The sequence below is a fragment of the Copidosoma floridanum genome, unplaced genomic scaffold, assembly GCF_036245765.1.
Source record: "Copidosoma floridanum isolate Cflo_tuat_1 unplaced genomic scaffold, Cflo_Japanese_pri ptg000019l, whole genome shotgun sequence".
In the NCBI taxonomy this organism is placed as follows: Eukaryota; Metazoa; Arthropoda; class Insecta; order Hymenoptera; family Encyrtidae; genus Copidosoma; species Copidosoma floridanum.
The window spans coordinates 21162964-21180822 of record NW_028321896.1 but is presented as its reverse complement, the minus strand read 5'-3'; the positions used below and the strand labels follow the sequence as shown (position 1 = coordinate 21180822).

General features: G+C 44.2%; 1 protein-coding gene across 1 annotated transcript; it reads right to left on the bottom strand.

Moving 5' to 3' along the window:
• Nucleotides 1-300: 300 nt before the first annotated feature.
• On the bottom strand, nt 301-17428 carry FMRFaR (FMRFamide Receptor). Its single transcript, XM_014358846.3, has 5 exons — nt 17086-17428; nt 10394-10733; nt 5950-6218; nt 3344-3533; nt 301-1008 (listed from the first exon to the last, which is right to left on the bottom strand). The coding sequence occupies exons 2-5, from the start codon at nt 10688-10690 to the stop codon at nt 325-327; spliced, it is 1440 nt and encodes a 479-aa protein (XP_014214332.2). The 5' UTR covers nt 10691-10733; nt 17086-17428; the 3' UTR covers nt 301-324.
• Nucleotides 17429-17859: the final 431 nt, after the last annotated feature.

Below are 17859 nucleotides of genomic sequence, written 5' to 3'. Positions count from 1 at the left end.
TTCGAATCGGCTATTTTGATGGTTGCACGCGCACTTATTTCCGATACAAAGAAAAATAAAGAAGAGAAGAAAAAAACAGTAAGAACTATATGCAAGTAGCAAACGAGACGTAAAAAAAAGCGGCATCGTGAATCACGTTGATAAAACAAAAGACAAAGAAGAAAAAAGGAAGAGAAGCCCCCGGGGTGGAGGAACAGAAAAGTAAGTTGGGGTGTAGAGAGGGTGGGCCCATGCACGCGAGCTTCGGTAACCGTGTCGTGAAAAAAAAAAAAAAAAAAAAAAGAGACCGAAAGGATGAGATTCAAATCGCATTCAGCAGCCCCGTCAGCAGAAGGCCGTATCCTCTAGGGTAATGGCGGCTCGTTCCCCACCTCTGCCGCAGTGGTTCCGATGGCTGCTGCTGTCGTAGTAGCTGGCGACGAGGGGACTGTGCTTCGCCGTCGTCGTCGTGCTCGTAGGGGGGTAGTACACCGACGAGGAGCCGTTGTTGTTGTTGTTGTTATTGTGGTGTGGCCTGAGCGAGTTACCCATTGTACCAGCTGACGTGTAGCTGTTGCCGTGGTTATGGTGGTAGCTGTTGTGCGAGTGCGGGTACTGCGGGTGGTGATGGTGATGGGAGCGCCGTATGGAGTTGCGGAGCTCGATGTGGCTCATGTTGGTCGCGAACGAGTCCTCGTTCGTCTGAAAGTCGGGACTATCGGCCCTGGCCGTCCGGGTCCGCTCGCCCGGCAACTGGCAGAACATCTTTAGGAAGATGCGCTTGAACTTGCGCCCGAAGATCACGTAGATGACAAAGTTGACGCCGCTGTTGAAGGTCACGAGGAGGTTGCCCGCCTGGATGAGCCAAGCCGGTGGATTCACGTACACGTTCTCGTAGACGTTGCTCACGAGCGGCAGGACGTTGCACACGAGGAATACTATCACCACGCAGAGCAACATGGTCGCGAGGCCGATCTCACGGCGCTGGTGCCGAGAGAGTCGGCGCAGGTCCCGGTTAGCTCGCCTCACCTGCAATCGTCGAAACGTCTTGATTACAACGCAGCTTGTAATTAATAGGTATATTGAGGCATTCATTAATCATTTTTCCCCCCGTTTTTTTTTTATTTCAATACGTTGGGTATACACATACTATATGTTGTGCAATATAGGTGTGTCTATGTATAAACGTTCTGTATAGGGATGCATCCAAGTTTTTTGGCTCCGACGTCATTCGATCGACCATTCGACATTTCTTGAAATTACTTTCTCCCCGTGCGATTGGGTCGCGTGATGTGTAAGCAAAGTAACATAAGTCCCTGTACTTACATACGACAGAATCCTCGAAACGCCGAGTTTACAAAGTACTACTCGGTTGTTACTTATAAGCTGTAAGTATGCATCAGGTACAAATTTGTACGGCGAAGCGCGGAAACTCGTTATACTTATCTAAAATTGGCTGGAAACTTGGATGACGACTCGTCTGCATACTACATGCACTCAAGACACACCACCAGTATATTTGTGTGTATAAAGCAGCGCGAAAAACGTGATCGATATATATATATATATATATATATGTATTTAGGCACCGCGCCGCTTCTTCGGAGCGCCTCGCGAGAGTAAAGTGCATGTGTGTATTATATATATATATCGCCTAAATAGATACCTTGAGGGTGTACACGTCTTGGAAGTTTTCGCTGCACGAAATGAATCGCGGCAGGCAGCGCAGACAAACTATAACACTTAAACATCAAGAATCGTCATTTCGAATGCCACTATTTGATTTGCCCGCGCGGTTTCCACCTCAAGCAAGAGTTTGGAACTAAACCAATATAGCGCGATATCAATTAGAGTTGCCGAACGAGATGGATGCACCGGAACGTCGTAGGTATACATATATACACGTGGATCGCATGAGGTTACGGGCGCGGCTGTCGCAAACAGAAAACAAACTTCCACCCCTATACTAGATACATATACGCAATAGTTTTGGGCTTTGGGCAATTTATTATTATTATAAGCCACGAAAAAGTATAACATAATGCACACATATGTGTTTGTAAGTACGGGTGTAAAAAGCCCTCCGACCGATGAACGAGCGGGTGCCGAGTAAATAATGGGCAAAAAGAAAACTTTCGGCCGTTACGCCCCCGTAGATGTACAAATGGGGGGTACAACATCTGATTGTACAACCAGACGGAGCCCTTGGATGTATGACAATAACCTTCTTTTTTCTCTCTCTCTCTCGAAACCCTTTTGCGCTATACATGTTGTGTACTGGTGCTTCTTACGTTTTCCCGCACTCGATTATGCGTCAAGGGCAAAGAGGGTCATGGTGCCCCGGGGTTGGGTTCTCGGGTGGGCTTTTTGCGCGGTACCTTATCACGCGCCGCGGCACAAGTACAGCTCCAAGATATCGCGTTTCCCAATTAAGCTGGTTTTTGATATCCCAAGTAAATAACCACCTCGACCCCACTAACTCATTGCAGGGGAGAAGGAAGAAGGACAAAAAAAAAAGAAAAAATAAAAGGCTATTTAATTTCACGATTGCCAAAGATTTTGATTTTTCCATCGTGCCTGCGCGGCGATGATGGGGGAAATCAATAGTATATAATCATATATCCGCTACTTAATTTCCGAGTTAAAAATGACTCGCTAGGGATTGCGACGCGTAGGTATACAAACGTAGACGCAAAGTCGTAGGATCTTATCGGAGAGAGATAAACTTTTTCGGTGACAAGATTTATGTAGGTATAGGTGTATACCCCTTGGCTCTCTACTGTCGGTGTACCCCATACAATACTAACGTATATATCTTACCACCGATACAACAAACTGCTTTTGAGCGTTACATCGTCGTTTTATCGTTTCTCCGGGGGAAAGTGTAGGCGACAAAAAATAATCCACGTCGAGCATACGCGGTTGCTTCTTTTGCACAGAAAAAAAAAAAAAAAAAAAAAAAAAAAAATCGTGCCATTAAATCAGTCGTGTCGCTCGCTTGTCTCGGCCTATATACGCGGAGGAGCTGCGCAGGGAAACAAAAAGAACCGAACGCGCCAATGAATATTAACGCCGAGCTCAGCACGACAATTAAAAAAAGAAACAAAAAAATATGGAGAAAAAGAGAAAAATAAATTATCTGATTTATGAGAGCAGCGGAAACGCGAGCCCAAAGTATTCGCGTTTTCCCAATGGAATGCAGAAGAAGGGGAAAGAAAATTTGTCACGCCCTCGCATGCAGTTGAAAAAAAAAAAAAAAAAAAAAAAAAAAAACGAGAGGATCCATATATATATATATATACTACACGCGTATGTATTGTCCAAAACCGCGTAGGTATAGCATATGTATAACACGCGTACTTACCCTCTTGTAAATGGCGACATTAAAAATAACGAGGGCCACAAAGGGGAAGGCGTAGTAGACGAAAAAGTAGGACCAGTGCACGTAAATGGCTATGTAGAGCTTGTTCTCCCGCAGCTCCGTAGGCACGATGCAGAATATCGTTACGTTGCGCGTCGAGTGGACCTCCTCGCTCAGCTCCACCTCCCACAGTCTGCGCCACCAAACATAAGATATTTCACAATTTAAGTACATATTAGTATATCCATAATAATATTTAGCTCATTATTATACATCACATGATAATGTGCAGGTATAGGCACAATGACGTATATAAAAAATACTTGTATACGTATATAACATAAATCTTCGTCGCTGTAATTACAAAGAGTGGCTTTACGGCCTCGGGCAACGGTTTAGTTTTATCCATAAGCATAATATATACGCACGGGGACACGCACGTATACATATACGTACACGTGGTTGTTACTAGATTTATATACGCACGTATATTGTACATGTATATACATATAACATTGTATTGTACAGGTGCGCGCGGTATATATACATAACGCGATTTCGGATCGTTATCATCGAAATGACAGTTGTACCTATACCAGTCGAGCCGTTGATATCATTTTTGCGGCGGCCGAAATGGCCATTAGACTAAAAGCATCGGCAGCCCACGATATACGTAATAATCGTACGGGCGCGGTGTATATACAATATAATATCGTCCAGTGGCAGAAACCGCAGAAAAAAAGGAAAAAGATATGTGCATGAGGATTATCCGGTGGGCTTTGGGATACAATTGCCGATATAATTATAATTCCGCAATCGCGGCCAAAGCTCCTCTCCACGCGCCGCGACAACGAATGGCTCTTTTCTCTCGCGCGAAAATAATACATCAGCTCGTGCATTATGCGCGCGTGCATCAGCCGAGCGGCGACGACTGCAACTTCCGCGCGCGAGCTCAGCGGAAATCTCACTTGGCTTCGAGCAGGGGGACATAAATTTCCGCCGTTGGAGGGAAGCAGGAGATAAAACGATAACGAGAAAGGAAAACGGGGTATACCCACTCGTGAGAGCAAAAAAATGAGCTTTCAGCCGGACCGATATATATATATGTATACGGTTGCTGTCCATTCAGAGGTCACGTCATCCATGTATACTTTTTTTTTTTTTTTTTCCTCAGAATGTCTAGTTTTCCCTTTGCCCGATGAAAATACTATCTAAAGTTTAATCCATGAGTTTTTCGGACATCTAAATTGTTTGTTTTACACTTTATTGGCGCAATTACAGAAAAAGCAATATCCTCACAGTTTATTTTTTGTTGGAAAAATCCATTTGTCAAAGCTTACAATGTACGAAATTCCGAATGGATTGGCCTTTCAGATAACAAATTTTCTCCGATTTCCATGGCGTATGTTTTTTTTTTATAAAAAAAAAAAGTAAATACACAATTAAATTTGAAAAAAAAAAAAAAAAAAAAAAATTATTGATTAAAAAAAGTTGAAAGTTTGTTCGCGATAGTTCGCCAATCGAACCCCCGCCTACGTGACCCTGCGTAACTTGGCAAATTTTGACAAAAGCTCTCGGAAGGTGGATAGTTGGAGAAATATCGGTGAATTTCTTAGATCTGTCTCATCAAGTATTCATCGAGTGAACGTAACTTCGTAATAAGCTCCTTGCATCATGGGTACACGGCCCCGGTAGGGATGGAATTATACACGTTCATTAAAGGCGGCAGCTTCAGGGTGACATTTAATTGCACCTTCGGATAATTATCGTATAAATTATTTCGAGTATTCCTGCAATATTCTGCATCTCGTAAAAATCGACGTAATTAATATAAGTGTAATCGTGGATGAATTCAGTTTCAATAATCGAGATATGTTTGCACTTACGGGTACTCGGTAAAAACGATGATTTACGGGGGTTCTACACGCGCGTGACGCGTAGAGGGAAAATTTCGTCATATTCGTGGAAACACACACGTACCACCCCTTTTTTCGGGAATAATATATCATCGCCCGTATACGCATAAAAGTGATTTATATGAAGCAAAAGCAAAAAAAAAAAAAAAAAAAAAAAAAAAAAATTCGCCAACACCCGCTAATGTACATAAATCACAAATAAAAGTTGTTTGTGTATAAGCTATGCGATTTGGTGCGCTCCCATCATCATCTTGAGCAACAAAGTCATCCCTACAGATAATTCTTATGTTTTAACAATCAAGTACAACCGTATATCGAAAAGCAGGAAAATCGTCAACCACCCCTATTGAACTTTGAGAGCTAAAATAAAAAAAGCGTGCCGTGTAAGGTGTAGGTACATGATATAAATATAGAGGCAGGTGTGTGCGTAAAACAAGCATTTCTTTGGCGAGTTATATACATATAGCTGTACAGCGAGGTATAAGTTTTGAAAGGAGGCGGGGGAGCGTGCCACGGTAGGAATTCCATAAAAACTGCACGTATATACCTGTAAGCCCGGAAGGTAGGTATATGTATGGTAGGTATACATATAGAGTGCAAAAGGAAAAGCACTTGCATCGAAATGGAAAAGTGTATAGTATAGTTGAAGTGCGAATGGTACGTAGGTAGGTATGGACATGTGGTGACACGTACTTGGGCAAGTTGTAGAGCACGGAGCCGAGGACAATGAGGGCGAGGGCGGTGCGGGCCCTGCCGTAAGTGCAGAGCGAGCGGGCCTTTAGGGGATGGCAAACGGCGACGTAGCGCTCCATGGTGACAGTGAGGGTGAGGTAGACCGTGGCCATTTGGGCGGTCGTAGACAGGGGATACAGGTAGCGCACGATCTTCGGATACACGTAGAACTTGTAGTTGAACAGGCAGCCCGTGTACGCGTAGATGCCCGACAGCCCGTAGACCAACACCTGTTTGGCACAAAAAAACACCACATTTTACTATTATATCACATAATTATATTATATAATACATTATTGGTACCTCCATATGTATACATCACGTCACATCACTTATATATTTAATACTAATAATGTGTATCGCTCTGCGTAAAAGCTTAAAAATGCAATTCCCGTTTGCGTCGCATCAAAGTTTTATTATTACGCTTCTCACCTATACAATAGCTAAACACTAGCGGTGCTGCAATCAAAAGTGTATATATATATATATTCTATCATTATATTATAAATTATATACATATACATAATATATATGTTGGTGCGACCAAAACGTGTCTATGCACCCACCCCCCATTCCTATATACTTATATTGTACTTGCTTGGTATATTTATATTATACATGCCATTGGCAGGAGTAGGCTTCGTCGTATACGATATTATTAACGTCGCGCCATTGTATCGATGCCAAGGACCAAACGAAACGTATCAATTAGAGTACAAAGGACGTGGGGATACTTGTATAATTAATTTTCACGAATCACACGGATCCCCATCACGTCTCCGCTGTTAAGTACCAAGTTATGCGAAGTGGGAGGGGAGTAAACATTAATTCAACTACACGCGACGATGGACGCCCGCTTTATATATATACACACGGTGATGGTAGAGCTATTTCCCTTGTGCTCTCCTCCGGGCATTAATCTTTCGAGCCACACTGGGTGTTGTACGGCTGTACACAGACGGTATGTATAATACACAGCGAGACAAGGGGTTATACTCACTTGCGCAGTAGAAAAAGACAACGTACGGCCAGACGCGAGCGCTCATCGGCGCGTTTAATCGATTAGATTAATTGAGGCGGGCCCGACCTTGTTGCTCGCCATTTGGACCATCGATCAATTTAATGTATCTTGTTTTTTTTTTTTTTTTTTTTTTTTTTTTACCGATTTAGGGGTATTTGTATAAATATTTAAGTAGCCCGTCCGATGTATTACATACACATGTGGCGCACACCCGAAATCTAAAGGGTAGATGTGCACGTTTCTTTTTTTACGAGAGAGAAAAATGAGAAGTCGTTGGGAGCACCCTCCGAGAGCACTCGAAGCTAATTGCACAATATCCGGTAAATAATTATAATCGTCCGTTTAGCTTCTGGGACTCATGGGAACGGAGTATAAGTCGGGGCTCGTAGAATAAGAAGCGGGAGCTGGGAAAGGGGGATGCCTCGATAAACCGTGGATTAATTTCATTTTTTTTTTTTATCTCTAGCGAGGCTTACGCGGATCAACCCGTCCCTCTTGCGAAATTTAATTTCGTAATCGATATTGATCGGCGGGTCATCGATAAAACCTAAGTGTGCCAATGGAGGGAAAAATGTACCGACCCACGTAATAATCTTGTAACCTTTTTTCCTTTATATATGTATTATTACTTTTATTGACTTTTAGGTTGAAAAGTATATAATATATGAATAAAAAAAAAATAACGGTCTTGATTGAAAACGAGTTTGCTCGCTCGAGTAACCGAAAGTAAAACAGAGCGACTTGTATATATTCGAGTAGCGGATTGTTGAGTTTGCAAGGTATTGCATTAACTTTAACGATGTATATTTTTGCTGTTTGACTTTGATCCTCGCAACGGCGGGCAAATCGGGCGATTCAATATCGTCAAGTGGGACGGAGCAAGCCATCCAGTCGGTAAAATCTGCCGCGGCAATCTCTGGATTAAAACTCTTTTTTTTCGATTACCAACTTGGATTGCAGCGACTCAAAACCTCGGATCCGACAGAAGGGAGGGACAACAATTCCACAGCTAATTCAATGATGGCGCGCGCTTCCCGCGACGCACAGGCAAAAGGTGGAGCACTTGCAATGTTTACTCTAATTGACCCACGTGAATGCGTACAAGCGTTGAAAAGCTTGCCACTCGACGGGACACCCGATAAGGCGATACACTCGCTCGCTCGACCGCGATGAAAAAAAAAAAAAAAAAAAAAAAGCCGCGCTGTTGCATTTTTCTCTCCCCGGCCCCCTCCGCGTTTTTCCAGTACTCGCATTCCGTACGTGCGCGCGCGGGAGAAAAAAAAAGGAAGAGCAAACGTCTGTCGTCTCTCTCGAGATGATTAAAGCCCGGGACGTGAGAGCAAGTATAGGTACACGTATGTGAGCCAAGCTCGCGCTCGTCGTACGTGTCGGGTGTTTGGACGCCGGGTTTAGCTCTCATTGGGGAGAAAGTAATCTAGCAATAACGATAACTTATATAGATACGCGCGGCCGTACCAACTTGTCTCGACAAATCCTCCCCCTTGGATTCTCTTTCTTTTTTTCTTTTTTTTTTTTTTTTTCCATCTACATATAATATGGTTCTAAAGGGTTTCCTTTCGCCCTTACACTCACTTACACCTACACTCTCCGTATGCGTTTATTTGCCCCGGGTTAACTTCCACCTTGGCCAAAATGTATTTACGCAGCCTGCGAACTTCACACAGCTTACAGCCAATTTAGGGACCACCACGGATGTCCCGCCACCTTTTTCTCTTTCGTAGCGACTACGAGAGTTAGTTTAACCGTTGGCGCGGGCGGACGGTGAAATCGCACCGGCGCTTCCTCAGGAAAATCACGATGATTTATGGGCTCATTCGCGCGAGATAAGTATCAAGTTTGAAGGCAATGTCAATACCCGCGCCGTCGAAATTAATGGGGGATACTTCAACAACTTGGAGCACGCCATGTACAGGTAACGCGTGCCTAATAAATTGAAATCCTCGCAAGCGAGCGATTGTTAGCACGGGAGGGAATAATTTAGCGATGCGCTCAAAAGGGGCATACACTCAAGCTGGATGTTGTAAGAATAGCCTGATGTGAATTGAGCGGCAGGTGCTCTGTAAACCCCTATCAAGTCGACGCGAGCATACAATATATCACATGGCAAGCGAGGGCTCCCGGAAAGAAAATATGCAAATTTGTCCGGAAGAAACAAGCGGGGGTCGCTTAGATGATGTTTCTCTCCGTTCGCGTTGATTAAACGCGCGCGTCAACTCTACGCTCCATGTAACGGCAGGAGGTGGCAGGTTTTTTTTTTTCCCTTTTTTTTTTTCTAAAAATAAACAAAAATACCCGTTCATAAATACACAACCCGTCGTACGATTACTTAATAGAGTTAAACAAAGTTATTGGCGTGTAAGTGTGTAGGTGCACACTCGAGTGTAGCGCAGCTTGCCGTGACGGTTCTATTGTACATTACTCTAGTTAACGCGGACCCAATGAAACTGTTGGAGTCGAGTGGTTTCCGTAATTAACGACCCCCTCGTCTATACGGCACATGCATGCACACACATATAATATGTACCTATACACTTGCATCCCGTTCCGACTGTTTGCTCTACAATTATACACTCCGATGTATACATTTTTATGCTACTACCGCGTGTCAAACGATTTACTCTCGAGTGTCAAAGTCGAGAGAAAAAAAAAATTCCTTCCCCCCTATGTACGAAAAAAAAAAAAAAAAAGAAAAAAAAAAGAGGAAAAGCCAATCGTACTATTTTCATTTCGTTGAATTGCGCAAAAGTGTTATTACCCTGGAAAAACGGCCAAAGTGGATTTGCTCTTTCTTTCTCCCCAGTTGGAGACAATATAAGGAATAAGAGCAGCTAGGCGCTGAGAAAAAGTCAAGAGTCACGTTCTCCCCGACGCGTTATCCATGGACGTATTCATTTTCGAAATAGAGGATCAAGCCGAGCGAGATCGGGGGAGGAGAGACGGAGTGGATGTAATTTACGTAATTTAGCGATCGAATGTTTGCATTTACATACTCGTACGTTATACACCCTATACCGGAAAACAATAACTTCCTGCGACCCTCCCCCCTTTTTTTTCGGTAAAATATTGGTAGTAGATGTATTGATTTGCCCGGCCATATAATATACCAAATTATAGATCCACAGCACCTATTTCGTACATGTGATGTATAACTCAGGCACGAGAGCAATTTCGACGTACATTAGGGATAGGATGGGAGGGAGAGAGACAGATCAAACTGCGTAGTTGTTTGGGAGTGTATATATCACACTGTCCGCTTATCGCGACGACAAAGAAGCGCGCCTATGGACCATACCTTATATATACATATATGTGTAATATACAGTTACACGAAGAAGAAGAAGATTTGGGGGGTGCACGACTTACGGACAATAGAATGAGGATGGTGTCGCAGGTGGCGAGCCCGATGAGCAGGTAATTGATGGAGGACTTCATTTGGGGCCTCGACAGCACGATCATCGATATGGTGTTGCCGACGATACCGAGGAAGCTCACGGCGTTCAAGAGCAGCCCGTAGATGAGGAACTCGAGGAGCCCATCTCCCGACTCGAGGCTGCAGTTGGTGTTGCCCGAGTTGTCGGGCCCCAACGTCACCGCCGCGCTCCAGTTGTCCGGGGACTCGGAGCTCCAGTTTCCCCAGGCCATCCGATCCTCCGGTGTCATTGCTGCTGCCGGTCGGCTCTCCTACTCACGGGCTGCCGACGCGCTGTTGTACAGGCACAAATCAATTTAGGCGTACATTTTATACATTTTAATATGTGAACTCGCTCGCTCTTTAATAAAGGAATGTACGGTGTATAGGGGAGGCGAGGGGTAAGTACTCGTCGCTGCGTGGGTATAGGTTTTTTCCCAAAGTGGCAAAAAATTACCTCCCCCCCGCTACTCGCGCACAGAGTCCTTTGTCCCGATGGATCATCCATCGCTCCCTCGTTTTTTTTTTCCTACCGAGCGTTATAGCCCCGTTTTTTTCTTATTTATCGCGGCCACTCGAGTTTAACGGACTCCTCGGCTCGTGCCGCACCAAAAGTTGGCCCCTTCTTTTTATCGTCTTTCTCTCTAATATTTTTGAAAACGCAGCTCAAACGAGAGTGTGCGTCGACAGTCCTCGAATGCCATGCTCTCGTAACGTATAGTACAAAATGAATTTTTTTTTTTTTCAACACCCCCATCATGACGCCCTCGCAAGATAGACTCGAGAGGGAATTTCAAAAATGGCTCTTTCTCTCTCTCTCGACAAAAGCATATTACGCGGTGAAATGAAAAATTCAAGCACCACCAAGTTTGCAGGCATATTCATAGGTTTTTTAATGCCCCCTCTACCCAACCTGTACATGTGTATGCAAAGCTCCGTCAGAGATGGCCCTTGCAGAGGCGGCTCACGAGCTCATTTTTGTCTTCCCTCCATCGGGTTACTGGTGTAATTCAACCGACGCGGAATTTGATAAAAACCCACTTTGTCTTTGACGACGCGACGGACGGGAATTTTCAAATTACTCGCGTATACATATGCAACCCACGAGTGTATACCGAGTCGCCGGATATAGGTATTATGCATATATATACGTAACTGCCGGGGAGTGATAATGGCTCGCGTGGGCAGAGAGGGACAGCTGTTGTGTATGCTGTAGCTGAAAGTTATTGGCAACACGTGCGCCGTGCAATCCATCATGAGAATATGGGTACTTTACGCCCTTGCCAGTCGTGTGTGCATATACATATTATATGTTCGATAATGTGCGACATGCCGCGGTATGTTTCTTCAATTTTCGGAGCTGCTATAGATAAGTAGTAGATTAGCTCTACCAACTTGTACGATTTCAAATGAAAGAAATAAGGTAAAAATCCTATTGTTTATAAATTTGCTTGGGGGATTCCTCCAATACTTATTGTTAAACACTATACGCATGAATGGGACGTACATGCATCTAATAATGTATTATGAAAATGTTTTTTATTTATTTATTTTTCCTTTTCAAATAAACAAGCAGCGTTAATTGAGAAAGAGGAGGGTCGGAGGGCAACTGCATAACAAACGCAGTGGTCTTAAGTGATTCGGAGAAAACGAGAGAGAGAGAGAGAGAGAGAGTTTAAACACATACACCTACATAATATATACATAGTACAGAGTTATCTTGTGCGCGTGGTTCTTACGTGTTATACCCGAGTGGTGGGGCTGGCATATAATGTGTGCACAAGAGTAGCCCAGGGGCGTGCTCCTCATTTAGATTTTCAAATATTTACGTCCCTCCGGCTGTTTTGCTGTTTTCATTTCGGATTTCGTATTACTTTGCCATTAACCACGCGCGTTAACATTACGGCACCGTTTAGCTTGCCCCTCCATACGGATTACGAAGCGGTATAGTCGAAAACGTATCGCCTCTTCGTGTCCGTATCCCTTACGAGAATCTAATTTCGTTTCGTTTTTTGTTTTTCATTTCTCCCCACGAGAATTTTTTTTTTTTTTTTCCCCTCCTGTACATCGAGCACGTGTCCATGAAAATTTATACGAGTTTCAAGCATTGTTTTTTTTTTTTTTTTAGCCCATAAACGTGAGTAATGCGCTCTCGAACTTTATTGCGTTTTGCAATGATACGCGTGTACTTTTCATTATTGATGATCACGCAAAAGGAAAAAAAAAAAAAAAGAGAGAGTAAATTTTCGAAATAAAAAATTACCGCTCCCGGGGCTTGAACAATGCGCGAGATAGCGCGAAAAAGAGTTATGGGTCCCGTAAACACAAAAGGGGAGACAAAAGGGTTCATTGTAGGTGTGGGTGTGCACATCGAACGAGCCGATGATGGACCGAGTTTAGCCAGACAAATTTATTTCGCAACTTTGGCCGCAGGTACATGCTTCAAGGAGAGTTCGGGGGGGGGGTGAAGTTTACGCGCGTATTGTATACTGTACATGCGTATACACGTAGTTCAATGGGTGCGCGTGCACTCGCAAATTATGATGATGAAGATAATAATGATAAATCAGTTTAACGCTCGTATTCGTATCAAAAGCTATCCATCTTCATGTGTGCATCTTCCACTGCTATCCTCTCACCAGCTTTTGGGCGCAAAAAAAACTTACAAAACTCAACGAAAGCGCGATTATACCGGTTGTTCGGGGAAAAAGAGGCGCTGGATCTATTTGTTGGGAAAACAGAGCTACATATACTCCGTTGAAGATGAAATAAAAGGTCACGAACGTTTCTCGAATATTTCTTTGCCTCGTGTAAAAAAAACAAGAGCTCCGAATAACACATGTTTCTCTATAGTCGGCGCTGCGACGACAGCTTATATATAAATAGCACGCGCATTTAGGCGTGTGTACGAAACGTAAAATGAAAGGAGGAAAAAAGAAAAAAGCAGCTCTGGACCAATCGGATGCAGATAATTCCCGGTACTACGGGAGCTTCGATGCGGCCACTTGTCGGTGTCAGTCGCGGTTCGACGGACCAGCCATTCCACGTAATTGGAGGAAAGGCACGGGTTTTCTCGATAAACCCGATGAATCGCAAAAGAGAGAGAGAGAGAGAATCCACGGGTCCGAAATATCCCCCCCGCTCCGGCAGCCACGGCGAACTCGCTGACTCACGTGCAGGCGGGAAAGAAAAAGATAAATCGCTATAGCTATACCAAGCAAAAATCAACCTCCACGGCCGTCCGTCTCGACAAACAATTACTCCGCGTATCATCGGCCATCGGCCCGAATAAACGCCCGACGACGCGACCAGACGATTAATTTATTTAACAATCGGTCAGTTGTAGGTACACCTATATATGTCCGATGACTCACGCCGTTTCGATCGATCCCCCCACCGCGGACGCGTAATAAATCTCAGCTATACTGCGCTCGACAGCCTCCCAACGCGAATATACATACGAGCCGGACAATTAGTTAACAATATATACATTATGTACGTCTCCGTGTATCCAATGCATATGGCTCTGCTTGTAGAGATTCACCCCGAGACGGGCAACTATACATGGATATATGTGACCGGAACCACTTTCTTGACTCGGTGGATATGGAAAGGAAGGAAGAAGAAAAAAAATCGGGGGATCTTCTTTTACAATTCCCCGATATATTACTGCTATACCATCACCACCGGATTGGAGATTCTCTTCGGATCTAATCTACCGCTATGTGCTTTCCCTATATATACGACATCATGCCTAAACCCAGCCACTGCTATTATATGTATGGGGTATATAGGTATTATCCAGAGATCGAGTCGAAAATCGATTTCCTATTTCTTCTAGGCTTCTTCTACGCTCGTGTATGTGTGCACCAAGTGATTAAGGCACCTTCCTCCTCGCAGCTGTTGTACTGCAGGAATAATTAAGAAGACTCGGCCGACATCGGATAATTGAATTAGACTCGGGGCCGCATGTACCGAGCGAGCGGTGTGTCGGGAATTGGTTGGACTTGATTATCGTCCGATCGGATTTTGCAAACGATGGCGCCTTTTTTTTCGCCCGCGCGTGTTACGTTTTGAAAATCACGCCGGGGTGACGGCCTGAAAAATAAATAGAGTGCGTGTGTGTGTTCTCTCTCCGAGGCTCGGCTCGCTCGGGGTCTCATTTTCTTCGGAACTTTATTATTCAGAGCGCGGGGTAAATTGGACTCGCGAAAAAAAGCGATGACGCAACTCTTTTTTCATTTATTTATTTATTTATTTTTTTTTTTTTTCGTCAATCCCCTCCCTCCAAAGCACTTTGCATGTGAAATTTTGGGTGAAAATTCCACCGGGGGAAAATTGACTGTTGCGACACCGTGACTCTGTGCAAAATGCCACCGGCGCAAATTGGAGGGATGTAAAAAATCAAATACCCGAGTGCCGTTTTATATATTTGCCGAGTCTCCCAAGAATGTTTCGATCAAAGTTTCACTCTTGTCTACAGTCAATCTTTTTTCTTATTTTTTCTTTCTATAACGACTAGTGGAGTGAAATTAAATTCTTGCAAAGTAATAAATTATAGATTTTCACAACTTTGCAATGCACACGCTAGAATGTAACTGGCTCCAAGATATTTACCCTTTGAAAAGTCCACCTAAACCGCCAACGATTCCCGGAAAAAACACCACCCGCTTCGGAGTCGATAAGCTTCCAAATAGAATTTCCACCCCCGTTGAACGGAAGATGTAATTTTTTCTTCACGGGCTCGCCCCGTGTATAGGTAAATGCGTATGAAATAAATTCGCGCGTGCCATTACCGGGACCGCCGTTCGGAAAGCGCCGGCGACATCAAGCCTGGAAATTGAAAATTCGGAGCCGCGCGTTAAGCTCCAGCTGCACGATCCGTTCGTTCGTGTACATAACAGGTATACGCGCAAAAGTTAAACGAGCCGGAAGTCGCCGGTTAAAAATGAGCGAATCCCGTACACACACACACAAATATAGTTGCATTTCGAGTGGATGCGTATTATATATTATATAGAGTGCGCGTGCGTGTGGTGTAAACGGGGGAGCGAAGCGAGAAAGGGAGATAGAGAACGGAATCGTTAAAGCGCGCTTCGCGGAACCGCGAGCACGAAAAAAAAAAAAAAAAAACGGAGCCACGACGACATTATTGCGCCGCTTGAAAGCACCCATCAGCTGCAAACGCAAATGTGTACGTATATATAATATGTATAGGTGCCAGACTTGGCTTGTATATATAATATAAACATGTACATGTACATGGTATATAGGTGGGTGCCCAAAAAAAAAGAAAAAAAATTGCCTGCGTCTGTTCTCGCGACGTTGAGGATTTTTTCTTCTCCACTGACCGAGACGCGCATGCATCAAGTATAAGTATTTAATAAGGGCGAAACAAAGAGACGCTCGAAAAACGCATCCCTCAAATGTATATACCTACATATTTATTATAGCCCCTCTGTTTCAAAGAGTTACACCCACCACCACCACCTAATAAATACATTTCCCCCTCGCCCCTGCCGCGCATTAGCAGTTTTACGCTCTACTTGCCCAGCGTGGACTCTTCCCCTCTGCTTTTTTGCTTTTTGTCTCGAGGGTCGACGACGCGCATACTATACACACGGGACGGAAGAAGAAGCTCGCCAAGGACGCGAGCCCGCGGCTAGCTGAAATTCATGCGCGCCGTTTGCCGTTGGTATATTATACTCCGTTACTGTCCAACCCGACCCTTGTTGATCAGCAAATACATGCCTCCTAAAGTGTACAGTGTTTGCGTGGCCAAACAAATTAAGTAGACACGTTTTATCAAGCAATCGCTTCCCCCCCCCCTCTTGACTCGGGCGCCCCGAAATCGCGTAGCACTTGACACTTTTGACGTTATGGTATTTATCACATTGTATACCATAACAGCACGCAACCCTGCAGTGGCAAAAGGATGATTGCTAGGCGTGTGTTTTTCGATGCCGGTTGCAGTTGCCGCTTCGAGGATTTATATGCCTTCCTCCACTGGGACCTCGACTCCTCTTTTTTTTGTTTGCGCGCTTTGTTGACGCCTATGCTGCTTATAGTGTTTGTTTTTTCAGAGGAGGATCCAGGGAGCAGAAAGTTGTACCCGATACAAATGGGGGATGAGATCAACCCCACCCCCGACCAGATCCCGAGGTCTCTTTCGTCGAGACTCGTTTGGTTAATGCACGTTATTTGTACGTATAGTTACGGCGGAAGACCGATCTAGCGCCATCGATCTCCGAATGGGAACTCGGACGGCGAAGACTCGCGCTTCAAAGAAGAGAAAAAAAAAAAAAAAGAAAGAAAGAAAAAGAGAGAGCCTTGGATTTGCGAATCAATCAGGGATCCATGGATATATGTGTGTATGCATTGCTCGCGTGGGATGAGGATGGCTTTTGTCGTCGGTAATCGAGTCTAACGCGTTGTACGAGCCAAACTCGAGCAGAGACAAAAGGGCGAGGGGTGCACTCGGAAAAGTTGGGGGGAGGGGGTGGATCGAGATGAGAACAAAAAAAACATACGGAAAATCAATGGATGAGGCATGGGTGTGTGACGATTGGACGAGTGGGACTTGAAATCGAGCGAGAGACTAGTGATACAAGTACATAATATATGTAAATTTAGTCGAGAGATTCACCATCTGCAGCGCGCATGACGTTCCAAGGGTAAGTTGTTGCTGCTGGGAGACGAAATAACAGCCATAACGAGTTGCACTTGCATCAGCTACGCTCGCCGAAATATACCCATTGGTGCATTTATACGTGGGTATACTTAAATATATACGTATATAGGTAGACGGACAGACAGACAAAGTGTGTCCCCTTTCTGTCCCTAATCTCTCTCTCTCTCTCCTCTTGCTCCGTCGCGCGAAATTTGTCACAATTTTGAGATTGCTGCAGACGTCACATCCGAACGAACATAATAATATATAGTGCGCGGCACTTTACCGATTCACACCACCTACCCACTTTTGATGCGCGTAGTCGTGTATACTGGCTGCCCTTACGCCATACACTTCACGTCTCGGGTACACCCCTATACTTCCCTAATCTTATTCTTTCTTTCTTTTTCTCTTGGTCGCGCGTATTTATACGTACGTTATTGTGCATCACGTATATGTACATACTACAAGTGTATATTGTGTATATGTATACAACACTCTCGTCGCGAAGCTTACGTCACCATCCTCTTGGCCACCGCTAGCGCCTACTTGTCATATTATTATATATATACACATCTCCCGATGTCTGTCTGGCTGCACCACCTTCATCACACCACCCCAACAACCAACTACATACACTTTACCACCATCACCATTTATTATTATAACTATTATTATTATTATTGTTATTGTTATTGTTATTCATGGCAGAAATGGTACCAACACTTGCTCTTGGCGGCAAATCGGTAA

Coding starts and splice junctions, on each gene's coding strand:
- FMRFaR (XM_014358846.3), bottom strand. CDS start 10,690: ATGACACCGGAGGATCGGATGGCCTGGGGAAACTGGAGCTCCGAGTCC. Junction 6,219..10,393: donor CCATCCTCATTCTATTGTCC/GTAAGTCGTGCA, acceptor TGTGCCAAACAG/GTGTTGGTCTACGGGCTGTC. Junction 1,009..3,343: donor ATGTCGCCATTTACAAGAGG/GTAAGTACGCGT, acceptor CGACGATTGCAG/GTGAGGCGAGCTAACCGGGA.